This window comes from Lepisosteus oculatus, chromosome 3, assembly GCF_040954835.1.
Source record: "Lepisosteus oculatus isolate fLepOcu1 chromosome 3, fLepOcu1.hap2, whole genome shotgun sequence".
Lineage (NCBI taxonomy): Eukaryota > Metazoa > Chordata > Actinopteri > Semionotiformes > Lepisosteidae > Lepisosteus > Lepisosteus oculatus.
In genome coordinates this window covers 18,822,632-18,837,060 of record NC_090698.1, presented here as the reverse complement: position 1 = coordinate 18,837,060, position 14,429 = coordinate 18,822,632, and the positions used below count along the sequence as shown (strand labels likewise).

The window sequence follows — 14,429 nt, the reverse complement described above, 5'->3', positions numbered from 1 at the left end:
TCAATAGAGTGTCTGCAAGTAAGCAGTTTAATTTTCCTCATGTCTGCAGAAGCACAAACAAAATCCAACTCCAAGTATTGACATGACTTTAGTAATGAATAGGAATCCAGAATACCAGTGAGGCTTGCCTATAGCCCCATATACAGTGGTGTGAAAAAGTGTTTGCCCCCTTCCTGATTTGTTATTTTTTTGCCGACCAAAAAATCCTGAAGGAGAATGTCTAGCCATCTGTTCGTGACCTCAAGCCGAAGCGCACTTGGGTTCTGCAGCAGGACAATGATCCAAAACACACCAGCAAGTCCACCTCTGAATGGCTTAAGAAGGAGTGGCCTAGTCAAGGTCCTGACCTGAATCCGATTGAGATGTTGTTGCATGACCTTAAAAAAGCGGTTTAGGCTCGAAAACCCTCCAATGTGGCTGAATTACAACAATTCTTCAAAGATGAGTGGGCCAAAATTCCTCCACAGCACTGTAAAAGATTCATTGCCAGTTATCGCAAACTCTTGATTGCAGTTGTTGCTGCTAAGGGTGGCCCAACCAGTTATTAGGTTTAGGGGGCAATCACTTTTTCACACAGGGCCATGTAGGTTTGGATTTTTTTTCCCTTAATAATAAAAACCTTCATTTAAAAACTGCATTCTGTGTTTACTTGTTTTATTTTTGTCTAATATTTCAATTTGTTTGATGATCTGAAACATTTCAGTGTGACAAACATGAAAAAAAAAAGAAATCAGGAAGGGGGAAAACACTTTTTCACACCACTGTAACTCATGGATTATTAGTAAGAGATCTTCTTTTTAAAACAACAAATAGCACAGTAAAAATCAAAGAACATTGAAGTGGAAGATTTCCTTTCCTTTTATTCATCTCTGGGAGATCATATGTGGTCAGTTTGCTTAAATGAAGTAAAACCTGGCCTAATCAGAATTTGGAAGAGAAGAAATGTAAAAAGAAATCTGGTAGTTTCAGGACTATTTGAACTAATAATTATCTAAACCTGTTCCCTAGCCAAGCAGGTTTGTAATACTGTTTACACTCAGAATGCGTATTGAAGCAATTTATTAAAAATGTACAGCTTTAAGTAGTTCAACCTATAAAAAAGACACATGAGATTAAGGAGAAAAACCCAAAGCAAGGTGTATTTTTCTGTGAAACACTTCCAGACACACAGAGACAATATGCTGCCAAAACAAGGCCTTCATTTTCAAAGCACAGACAGGCCCTGTTCCCATGGCAACACACATACAGGTTTCTTACTGCAGGTGTCATTAGCTGCTCATACTCAACAACAGCAATCTTGACACCAGATCCCCCACTGTGCAAATAAAGAACAGTTGTTCTATTTTATGGAAAGCACTTTGTCTTCATAACCTTATACATAGTAAATGGAAAAACATTTAAGGAAGCAGTAAATTGCCAAAAAGACCAAATAAAAAAAGAATTGAAAGGAACATAGGCTGATTTACATTATTTTAACATTAATGTGGATATAATTCAGAAAAATGTAACTTTGATTACGTATGAAGTACATTTTAATAAGACATTTCTTACTCTGCAGAGCATTATATTTTTAAATTGCCATTAATCACATTTTAACCCAACTAACAGTACCAAGAGAGTCAGAAGAATTTCACCTCATGATACAGCACGCAGCAAAATTGTGTACTCTATTCCTTAAAATAAGAGATCCAAGACAGTCCAGCATGGCACTTTTCCATTTCTGAACAAGATATGTCAACTAAAATAAGAAAAGGCTTGCAGCTGGTGGGGGTAGAGCACGTTCGGGTCAGTTTCCATTCCAAACATTCCACTCGCTAACCTAGAACACACCAGAGAGACAACTCTACCAACCCCCACTCGAACTATGGTCAGAGCACACTGTTATCCCCCACTACCCTGAGCTGATGAATTTCATTCAACACAGGTCTGCCTGATTCATATGCAACTCTGGTGCGTTTGAAATGGTGAGGTTGTGAGGTGTGAGGCTTCTGGAATACAGTCAGGGTAGCTGACAAGGAATGGCCCCTCAGTGAATGCATTCAGCTGCAACACGCGCTGTGGAAGTGCTTTTGCTTCACATAATTATGGTCACTTCGGCAACTGCTTCATCTGTTGTGATTCACTAATTCAGTTGAAAATTTGACTACATGCAAAACAATAAGGACAGGAAAGACAGAAAACATGTAAATCAAAGCTGAAGGAAATGTTTAAATCCCACAGACAAGAAATGTGCCATAAAAGGGATTGTATGGTCTGGTAAACTACTATAGCAACATGCCACATCTGACTGTGACTTGTACTAGATTAAATGAATGGTGTGCTTTCACTGCTTAATTCTAAAAAAATACCAGTTATATAACCTACAGATCACTTTCTACACTTTTAACAGCAGGGGGTTCTACATGTTGTCAATAAATGAGATTGGAAATCACACTTTTTACAGAATTAGTATAAATCAGTCTTCCAGTAAGGGTTCTACTTTCAATGCATTAATGTATTCTTTTTAAGAAGTGTTGTTTTGAGGAAAGTTTTTATTTAGCCTCTGGCTGTAATATTGCTAGACTTTTTATTTATGTTTACTTCATGTATCCAAAGAGCGTAAAGCTGAAAATGTTTCATAGAGAGACTGCATTGCCGTGGTAACAGACCACTGGTTTAAAAATGCGCTGCTTGAAATAGTTTGACTTCACTGAACAAATGCCTAAGCTGGTGTCTCAGCCAAAATAAAAGAGATCCCAGAAATTTCCGTTTCACTGCTTCAGCAGAATTGTCGTATTGTAAGACATGGAAACCGAGTGGATCTACACAGTATTGAAGCCTTGTGAAACAACAGCTTAGACACACAGACACAGACCCTGTACACAGAGAGACCAAGGAAAACCCATCAAGATCCATCCATCTATCCAATTTCTAACTGCTTTTTCCAAATCAGGGTCCCAGGGGAGCCAGAGCCTGCAAGCAGGATACACCCTGGCAGGACGTCAGTCCATTGTAGAGATATACCACTCCCAAAACACAGAGGCACAACAAAAAAACATTGCTTGTAGTTTCTTCTGAGTAGCAGAATGTGTTCAGAAATACATTATTATTACAATAAATTTGTAATATTTATAAATAATAAATAATAAATTTGCAATAAAATCCATCAATCTGACCTACAGCAGAATTTTTATTCACATTTTCCAAAGCCCACAGTGGATAATCACCCAGTCTGGAGCTTCTCATATGGAGATTACACTTGTATTTTTATCCTAATTGATTCAGTTGGGGGTTTTTCAGTAAAGACTGCTGACAAGGGGGGGTGGGGAGGGATTTCCTACGCAGGCCACATGAGGCCAAGGCTAAAAACACACAAACGATGTCAACTAGCCTAATTAGGAGAAAGGGGAATGAGTGCTAAGAGTGGATTTTGCTGCCTACAGACCTGACCTTTAATGTAATGGGACTCTCGCTCAGTGTGACTTCTACTGACAATCTCTCCCATCAGCTTGTAATTAGCAAGGCTTATTCTATGATATTACTCTGCATGCCCTAGACTTTGACTATCTCTTTTCAGGCCCTTTATGTATATTTGAATAAGGAAAAAAGGGGAAAATGTATACTGTATAGGCCATTTGGGGACTTCATCACAACTGCAGCTATTCCGTGGTTTTAAACACTACATGAACTACCAGAAAACATTTTTTTCACTTACAGACACAAAAATATTACAAAAACTCAGCATCATTTCTGGGAGTAGACAGCTTTTTCCACTTCAAAAAACCTATTATTAAAGTAAACTAACCAGCCTCTTTCTTAGCCAGCTGTCATTTTTTATTCTTCAGACTTAATAAATGAACCTCTTCTTGGATGACACATTGGAAGACGAACCAGACTGCAAAATGGTCATTAACCGACCTCAGTCTTGTCTTACTGTAAATTAAATGAGAGCTCTAGGGAAAAGAGAGCACAAATTCACCTTAAAAATGAAATTCCTTGCAGGCTTTTCCATCCATCCTTTTGCAGAAACTGGTTTGTCTTGCTGAGGGTCATAGTTACACTGGTGCCTAACCCAGAAATGCAGCAGACATAAGACACAACAGCACCCTGCTTGGAAACATCCACAGAAAAGAACCAACTGGACTAATTAGTCCTGGACTAAGTCAGTGCCCTACCACTAATTTGACAGAGTGTTCATAGCCACAGATCTCCCCTTGTAGTGACTGATGGCAGCCTGGCTGCACCATGCTATAATGACATACTGGGACCTCACATGTGACTCTTCCTGCTGGCTCATCCAGATGTGACAACTCTCCGACAGGACAACACACATCCTCATGCTCCACAATGGTTATTATACCATGGACACCCTACTTGCCAGACCTGAATGAACTTTGTGAAATCAGCTGGAAGGATGTGTGGCATCTGTGGCTCACAGACCAGAGACCAGTGAACAGGCACATGGCAGTCCCGGCTCTACAAAAGGAATGGGACAAAATCCCATAGGACAGTCTCTGCAACTTAATTAATGTGTATACAGCTTGCATTCCTTCTAAAGGTGGCCACACACACTACTAGCATGTGACAATTACTGCAGAACTCCTGTTGGTCAGCCCTGTTGACAAATGCAAATCAGTATACAGAATGTACCTATAACGTCTGCTCTACAGGAAAAAAGATTATTCCTTAACTTTTTAACTTTTTTTGAGCCTACATATATTTCATTAGGAACTTTTTACATTTTTTAGATTTCTTGACTTCCTCATCACATAATTCAGAATTCCTCTTCTATCTACTGCATATCGTTGTGTCCAAATGGGAAACACAATTATTTCCTTAGTTTCAGCGGTACAGACAGATACATTGCACAGCTCTTTTCAGCTTAGAAGTTAAAGCTTTCTTGCAAACTGTATTATTCCAATTGACTTCAACCAGACAGGGAGCCGGACATGAACTAATCCACAAAGACTCTCAAAGCTATGGCCCACACTAGTCAGGCTTTTCAGCACAGTATTACAGAGAGACAGAGAGACAGAGAGTGAAGGAGTTTGGAATGTCATGACCTCAGAGAGATGGAAAGTAGCCAACAGATTCAGTTCTGAAGTTTAAGTTTCAAAATACAGAACATCCATGCACATCACTGAAACATTACTTGTGCAAATGCACACTAACACTTCCTCTATCAAAGGAGCAAATTTTCAAAGAAAGTTTTAAATTATATAAAAGAGGACATTGTATAATTTATCAGGAGAATTTGGAACTTGAAAAAATGAAACAATTACAGGAGGATTTATGCATCATAAATGAGTGCAACTGCATAACAGTTCACTGCACTGAAATTACAGGGTTAACAAAATAATTAAAACAATCTCTTGATGTAAGTGAGCATTGTTAAAGTATTTCACATGTACAAGCAACATCACAAAAGGCAAAGAGATTCAGTACAGCAAGTCTATTAAAAATGCAGTTAAGGCTCTGGATTTGTTACTGGGGGTTGCTGGTTCAAATCCTAGGTAGATTACTGGTGCTGTACCCTTGAGCAAGGTACATATACATTGATAAAAATGCTCCAGTAAAATGTTGTTCTGTACAAAGTAAAGGAGAATGTGTTGTCAATTAACTAATTTGGTTACATAAAGGTTTCCTTCTAACTGTGCAATCTCGTCAATTATCTTTAAAGTCCCAGTATGCCAATACAGTAGGTATTTCTCTAGTAGGTCCTTCTCTAAAAGACAAAGCAGGCATTTTACTGAAACAATCGGAATGATGTACCTCGCACCCACAAACCAGGGTTTTAATAGTTTAAAATGCCAGTTCAGTATTTTGTCCAGTAACAAAAGAAAATTGTTTACACCTCGCAGTGAAACACAAAAAGTCAGGAGTTTCAAATTGATTATTTTGTTCCAATTTAGATTTACTTCTGTACTTTGCTAGACATTCACCTTTTTTGCTTAATTTTATGTAATATTACAAAAAAACTGGAATGTTTTGCACCACAGTTAAAAAAAGTATTAAAAAACAGTGGTACACAAGAGCCAGAGGTTTAAAATGTTTGACTCTCAGAGCAAAGTTGATTAGTTTGTAGTCAATGCTTTCCTTTTCTACAGTTCATTCAGGATGCAATAAGCAGTTTCAACCTTTGCAGTATGACAATAGTTTTCTCCACCATTTTCTGAAACCAGAACTCTACTTGTTCCATTAGTCCTGGTCATTGCTCATTACAGCCTTTGGTGTCTGAACTAAGGCAAGGTGAAAAGCTCTTTGTAAAACTAAAGAAAGTACTTTGAAAAAAGCTTATTTCGGTGTGGTTCTATTTTCTGACAAATAGATCACAGAACAGCCCAAATCCAAAACCTAGTTATCCAAAGGAGTAAAAAAAAACAATATATACAATAAAATGAATTAGACTGTTACTGTAAGATCAATCAAAAGGAGTCTTCAACTGTTAAAAAAGAAATTAGATTAGAACAATAAAATATAATTTAATCATTAGGTTGGAAGGTTATGTTATGTCTAACTTTTGTTGTGAGGCAACAAATATTGATTGCCATAACTAGTTTTATTTTATCGCAATGTTTCCAAAATATTTGCCTATTTTCATAATCGCATACTTTCATTGTGCTGATTGTGTTTCTATTGGCAACAATTATGTTTCACCAGTCTCCGGCCTGTCGTATGCTGTTAGAACTCTTATCAGCAGGCAAAATTCAAGAGGTCCCCATGGCAACATGTGTTTCACTGCCAAGTTAGAGCTGGTAATGTTCCAGTCAGAAAAGCAGCTGGACTGGAGTAATTAGTGCAAGCTTACAGTATGTCTTAGGTTAAGCCAAGTCCATCTAGGACTGCCAGCCACTGTCACTATCAGGCCTAGGATACCTTTATTAACCCAACATATAACCTATTATGTTAATGCATCTTTTAGTATTTTTACTTAAATACAAACCTTCACTGATTTGTAGCTTCACTGAGGACTTGTGTTATGTCAGGTCCTCTTTTATAGGGAGTTTACTGTATTAAACTCCTAGGACTCTAGGATTTCTGAGCGAAATGAAAGACTATATGCCTGTGCCAGAACAGACCAATTATTCCTGCCTTTCTCACAATAACCCCAGGGAACACCCGACTGAAGTGCTCCACTCTCCACCCTGGGAGACACGTCAGCCTGTGCAGCTTCCTGAAACAGATATCATCTTACCAAGGCTTTCTGGAATAGCATCTGCATCATGACACTGGCCATGACATCATAACTAGAACAACAAAGGAAAAAATTGTATGCATATCTTTAGCCAAACAGACAAACACTGTATAGCATTATATCCTGCTGCTTTGCCTTGTATAGTGACAAGACAAAATAACACTACCTATTAATTTACACATCCAAATAATATCTAAATGCTTAATGTCTTGCAACTGTAAAGATGTTTTCAAATAGCAGTGATGATATATAACTGGGTTCCAGTCAGGAGTATCGTTCTGTCTTTAAAGGCTTTGAAGTCTGCTTCAAAATCACAAACATTTTACTAAAGAGTATACAAGCAGGGCGGGCATTGCTTGGAGCTGAACAGTGAAAACTCTGACACAAAGTCTTTTAAACTGTCAACAACAGACACACAACTAAGCATTGCCTTAAGAGACTCATTCTTAAGGCACCAAGCATTCCGACTTCAACCAAGGTCCTTAGTTGTCCTTAGTGTGGAGACAACTCACAAGGAGTTTGAAAATTCTTGCAGCACCAAAGAAGCCCAGCAGATTGAAGTCCTGTGCCTGAGCTCTCCTGCTGTTGCAGCATGGTTAGCACATTCACAGTACTGTCTTCCTAATTCTCACCTTCAATGACTGCTGGATAAAAAACCCTCCATCTCTCATACAGTATGTAAAATCCATTAGAATAATAGTTATGCTGGATATCATTTGTGAACAAGATTCTTTTTTAAATATATGACCAGAAACCACCCGAATCTATTGTTTGTGCAATCTCTTCAGTTTGTGCCCTGATGATTTCCAGTACTCTCTATTATGAAACCTCCCTTATGGTAAATAAAGAGCCTTGTGGGGAGCACAACAGAGCAATACTATGTATTCTGCTCACCCTTATCAAGGCTGTTCCAAGCAGAGTTCTAAAGAGTAATGTATCAACACCGGCACATACTGTAAGTAATGTCAGTAAATACAACCATCTGATCGTTCACTAATGAGCAAAGGCCATTTGGTCCAGACAGCTCATTTGTTGTTTTTTTTTAAAAGCTAATTGAAATGATCTCATCCAGCCATTTCTTCAAAAGAACCAGGGTTTCCAGTTTGAACAACATGGCTGTGGAGCTTGTCCCACACTCCCGCCACCCTTGAGTGGAACCCCAAGTGTATACTGCGAACAAATGTACCACAAGCAAACTTCAAACAGCCTACTTTTGGAAGAGAAGCTCATGTACTCTATGTATGTAACAATTTTCCCTTTAGTATAGTTCAGACTGGAACACCAAGTACCAAGTAAATTCAAGTAATTATATGTTTTATTCAACTAAATATATACTTATAACTGTAATTTTAAAATGTGGTGTTTTCTTAAAATGTGTTGACAAATATGAATGTGAGGGTTTGTTTCAATGTAAAGTTATGTAAAGGAATAGGTAAAGATTCTTTTCACACAGAACAGTAAAAATAAAATATATATATAATGTTTAGGCTGTTAAGCCATCTTCAGGTGTAGGCACTTTTTAAATGTATTGACCAAAATATCAGTGCTGACTTTTAAAATGCTCACTTACAGTACATTTCTTACACCCTTCAAATTAAGCAACCTTATTATTGTGCAAGAAATACTCCACTAGAATCAATGAAGAATCCTTATGTTTATGTAATGCCTGGCCAAAGAAAATTTAATTTAAACAGTAGTAACAGCAGTATTAGAAGTATTATTAATAGTGCTAGTATCTCAAATTACCATAAACATATGCAATGTAAAACACCTCAAGAACCTTTAAGGCTATAATACATAGACAAAACTATAACATTTTAAATTTCACCTTAACTTTTACTTCCTATGTTGCCTTATGTTTTTCATCATTTGTGTTAGACACCAGTCTTGAGAAAATTTGTATTAAAAGACAGAAGCCAGATGTGTGCCAGTGAATATGTCAGGCACACAGAAAAAAAAACAGCCTTCTCTGCCAGATTTATCTGTTCCTCTCTCAGTCTGAATGTCCTGGAAGTGTCAGATATGAGCATCCTCTCATGGCACAGTGTAACACTTAGTACCTATGGAATATGCTTGCCTGTAATGCTAGACATAATCCTTTCAACGCTGAGTAGAGACACTGATTTCAGCCAAGCAAACAGACTAATCATGGCTACACTGTCAGCTTCCTTTCCAAATGGGCACATACTCATAAACGCACGTGACCAAGATAAAGACTGCTATGAAGTGTGTTGCATTAGAGGGTCCAGGCTGCAAAATACTGTGATTTCCATAATAAAGCTGAGCACTGACAATGAAAAGGCTTGAAATTTTCTGATTACTTCTATGAATTTAATTAATTTCCTTGCGGAATGAACAGAAACAAATTGCAATAAAACATAAATAACTGCACAGACTTTGCCAATCGGACCTACCTGGGAAAGTGTGGGGATTAGGTGACCCTCTTTTAAGGCACTTGGAACAGAGGACATGCACAGTGTAGTAAAGGCCTGGCCATTCCTGGAGAAGGACATTCAACTCTTCCACTAAAGGGGTTATAGCTTGCCAAGCTGTCCAGATATTTGGCAAAGAGGCATGACTGGCAATGGACAAGGTTTCTGCCTGCAGCCTGCTCCGAGAAGGCCGGTAGCTGACCACAACAGGTACTTTTCCCCGATAGGCAAATATCTGGTACTTGCCATCCGAGCGTTGCACCACATGGGTGTTGATCCGTACGCTGTACCTGGCAAAAAGGCCAGGGGGGAAAATAAATGGAAAGCTGTACTCAATCTGCAGCTGCTCCACTGAAAACAGCTGCCCAGAAACACCAGACCCTCCATTGATCCAGGCTTCTGCATGTGGCACCTCATTTTTAACATAGCTGGGGAACATGTACCACATGGTGGCACCATTCAGAGGCTTGCACTTAGGCTTGTTTATGCAGTAACAGAGGCCTATCTTCTCAAGTAGCTCAAGGATGAGGTGCAGGTCCTGCTGAGTCCGTATATGGGGCTTCAGGAGCAGCCGGATGATGTGTGAAGGCAGGAGGCCATGAAGAAGGAACCCTTCCACATAGTGGTGGAGCTGGGTGGCTCTCATCTGGTCCCCATCAGATTCACAGAGTAGCTTCTCCAGGAGCGTAACAGCGTCCCTCTGGAAGAAGACATTGAGGATGTCGATGAACTTTGGGAGGTTGTGGAAGACATACTCCTTGAGGCTCAAGCTGTCTTCAAAGTAGAGCAGCTTTCCACTCTCATGCAGGTAAGAGAGAGCACTTTGCAGACGATCCTCTGTAAGTCCAGCTTGCAGTCCCAGCCTGGCGGAGTCCCACCAGGACAGCCAGAGATCTTGGGGTTTAAAGTGCAACTCCTCCAGCATCTGCCAGGACTTGGGAAGGATCCGGTGCAGGTTGGGGAAGATTTCCCGATGTTCGGCGACCGACATGAGCTTCTCCTTCAGCCTCTGTGTGTTTCGGAGGTCTCGGACACAACTGACACAGAAGACTGGGGAGAGGATCTGGAGACGGTGGTTAAGTAGATACTGCAGCTGCGCTTTCTTGCGCCGAAGGTTTCTGTCAGAGACCCCATAGTAAAACACATGGGGGCTAGAATTCCTCATGTCATAGTCCTGGTTGAGAGCTTCGTCAACCTTTTGCACCAGGCCTTGTAAGAACTCCGTGTCTCTTTTTTCTTGGAGGGCAATCTGCCGGTGGATATCCAGGCATTTTTCTTCAATTTCCACCTCGTCGCATAAATCGGTGTGAGTCCCTACAATGCACACAACACCGTGTGGGACTTTGGCACTAAGAAGATGCAAGAAGTACCCCACACAAGTATAAAAATGCCTGGATACATATGTTTTCAAGTTGACAACAAGAATGTACAAAGCACCTGGAGAAAGAAAAAACGGCTTTATCAGATCATAGCTTTGCGCTCCGGACAAATCATACACAATAAAGGTTAGGCTCCGTTCAGCATCTGCTGTCCAGTTTGTCACGTCAATCCCTTTATTTCCATTTCCAACAGTCATGTCCTGGGGCTTTGTAATGAGGCATTGTCTCAGATTAGTCTTCCCAGCATCCTTTAGCCCCATCAGAACAAGCTTTAACCTCGGCTTCACAGCAGGTTGGGAATGTGCAAGTTCTTTCTGATAGGCCGCTATATAAGGGATGCCTTTCATGCACACCTCATAAGGAGGCTGCACGAGCGGGTTGTCTTTAATTTTCCATATATTAACCTTGGAGAGTTTTCCAAAGTTGTCAGGAAGGATGGCAATTTGGTTACCCTGTAATACCAGCTCTTCTAATTGCCCAAGCTCCACTATGGAATCAGGTAAGTACGTAATTTTATTATTGTCCAGCCACAAATTGGCAAGTTTGCATAGCTTGCCTATATCTTCTGGAACAAGCGTCAGTCTGTTTCTGCTCAAGTACAGTTCCTCCAAACCAGAGATCTCAAGAATAACCAGAGGGAACTCTTCAAAGGAGTTGGAAGAAAGATTCAGCATTTTCAGTCTTTGCATTTTTCCAAAGGCCTGTGGTAAAGCTTTCAAAGAATTATTGTCCAGCATTAGGCTTTCCAAATTCCTCAGATCGCAGAATGTCTCAGGCAAAGTGGAAATTCTTGTGCTACTCAGCCACAAGATTTTGATGGACTGAAGCATCATAATTCCACCTGGCAATCCCTCAAACCTGTTGCCTGAACAGTCCAACTCTTCAAGGTCATTGTGTGACAGAATTTCCTCTGGGAAGTGAGTGAGTTTGTTGTGGTCTGCATCCAGTGTTCTGAGCTTTTTCAGCTGGGAAAAAGAGCAAGGGAGCTCGCGCAGCTCATTAAAACTAATATCCAGCTCCTCTAAGCAATGTAACATGCCTATCTGCGTTGGCAGAGATTTGATTTTGTTGTGACTGATGCACAGCTTTTTCAGGCTATTCAAGCAATGTATTTCCTCAGAAAAGTGACCCAAGCAATTGTGACTTAGATCCAGCTCCGTCAGGTGCCTGAGCTCAAAAACAGCTGAAGGAACATAGGTAAATTTATTCCTCCTTAATATCAGAATGTGCAGGTTGGTAAGTGTGGCCCCCAATCCATCTGGCAGCTCCTGCAAAGAGTTGTTGCCAAGATTGAGGACTTCTATCTCATTGATGTTCTCTGGAAGAGTGATCTTCTGGTTGTTATTGGTGCTCAGGGTCAGCTGGCGCAGGTTGCTTCTCAGCTTCCTGGAGCGCAGAGCAGCATCTCTCCACAACCTGGCTGTTTTCAGATTGTTCTCCTTCTCAGCCATGGTTTCACTAAGACCCCTCCTCTATGTTTTCATTGAGAGTAGTCATCTATTATCCTGGCAGCATGATTATTTGTCCCAGTTCCTTCCCAATTCGAGTCTTCTGCACATTTATCGTCATTGAAACAAAGGCATTACGAGCGGCAATAACGCCTCGCTTTTCTATCATAAAATGATATGAACAGGGCAAAAACAAGAATATTCGCATCCTTTTCATCTGCGCCATGGAGAACAGAAAAAAAGCCTACCTCAATGAATGAGGAGAATTAACCTGAACAGTCCACTGAATACGGCAGGCAGGTCGCCTGGCACCGCCAGCGCGTCCTCCGGTACCACGACATTCACATTCCGTCCAGTTTTTAGCAGATTTAAGAAATGATCCGACCAAAGTAACACACGTACCGTGTTCCTCCCTTGCCGAGTCCCTCCGCCTTAGCTTCACCGACTGCAGCTGTAGCTGCGCCGAGAGACTGGAGCTGCAGCAACGCCTAACAGTGCGTCAGAGCCCTGAGCCCACCTTCTAGAGGAGGTACCGATGGATACGAAACGTAAGGGCAGCGTGAAGTGTAGCACAATACTGGGTGCTGCATTGTAATTGTCTAAGTATGTGAAAATGTGTCTTAACTTAAAAACTTAATGGTTATTCTAGAATTGATTAGTAAGGGTATTTCAGCTGCACACTCGAGCCGCTGACTCTTTGCTTTCAAAATGTAGTTTTGGAGTTCTTCTTTTGTTAGGGAAAAGTTTAATATAAGAAACTGTAAGAAACACATACAGCTACATTTTAAGTTCTCGTTTAAACAAAAAATGAAATATTTAATGTTTTCGCGTATAAGCCTTTAGTTTATTTGCTTAATTTCCGAAATTAATTCATTACATTTTAAGATTAGTCTGTTTATTTCAAGTGCTGTCGTCTAATTAAACTGACACTGCACCTCCCGTAACACCTTACAATAATAATCTTGCAAAGTACTTTGTCATTACTATAATTTAGAAAATTATTTTACTGTATTTAAAAAGTACTGTGAAAGGGATTACAGACTTTTCCCAGGTGTTAGATGCTCTTCAGTGCTCTCTTCCCATATGTCATATGTCCCATTGGGATCCTTTGAGATGAAAAAGGCTGTATTAATGTGAATAATAATGATTAATAAACAGTGTACTCAGTGTTACATGGTGTATATTCAATGGATTTTGAATTAGTATCTACTTATTTCCCCTGAAAAAACAACAACAGTTTTTTTTATGAATCAAGTATGTATGAGTTCTCCTACAGTATATGAGGTAACTTTTGTCCGTAAAATAATAAACGTTTCTAGAAGCTCCGGGAATTTTTCGGAGATAGTTGTACGATAGTCAAATTACATTAGAACAATCTGAAACTACTGAAAATGAAACCAAGCATTTGCAATGTACACTTTGGGTATCTAATACTCCTGTTTCTCTTGAGCGCTACTGCTCTCTAGTGGCTGGTTGGGTACCACAAATATTTTCCCTGTCATCTGTCCCTCATATTTTCACTAAATTATGCTTTTACCCATTATCCACCCATTTTTACCCTTCACTTTTCTTTTTACCATACCCCAGCTCATTATACTTTATCTTTCTCAAGGCTCCACAGCCCAAACAATGTATTTAACTCAATGTCTGCCTTTCTGCACTATACTGTTCAATTTATGTCATTTAAGGCTTTTTTTGAGCCTCCCTTCTACACAATAGATTTCGATCTGTCACCAGTTTCCTATTCAGATGAAACCTGATAGCACTGGCCTTTCACCTTTTATTTGCTTTCTAGAGACTGTTTAGTATAATTAGTATTTTGCTGCAACTCCTTTTATATTTGTACTTGTCTCTTTTTCCTTTAGTTTCCATGTTTTTGTGAAGGAAGAGGGGAGATATGAGAAGGAGACTGTAAATTTAGTATTTCCCTTTTCATAAATAACCTTCAGTTGAAACATTGTACCAAAAATGTACTATACATGTTCTGTACATTGCT

At 39.7% G+C, this 14,429-nt stretch overlaps 2 protein-coding genes across 2 annotated transcripts in view; both read right to left on the bottom strand.

Moving 5' to 3' along the window:
• Positions 1-12,929, bottom strand: part of mfhas1 (multifunctional ROCO family signaling regulator 1) — a 50,329-nt gene extending 37,400 nt beyond the window's left edge. The window contains exon 1 of the mRNA XM_015339519.2: positions 9,589-12,929. Within this exon, the coding sequence (XP_015195005.2) occupies positions 9,589-12,436 (2,848 nt within the window). The 5' untranslated portion in view covers positions 12,437-12,929. The remainder of the gene's footprint in view (positions 1-9,588) is intronic.
• Positions 1-14,429, bottom strand: part of rpl17 (ribosomal protein L17) — a 306,152-nt gene that overhangs the window by 59,725 nt on the left and 231,998 nt on the right. The window lies entirely within an intron of this gene.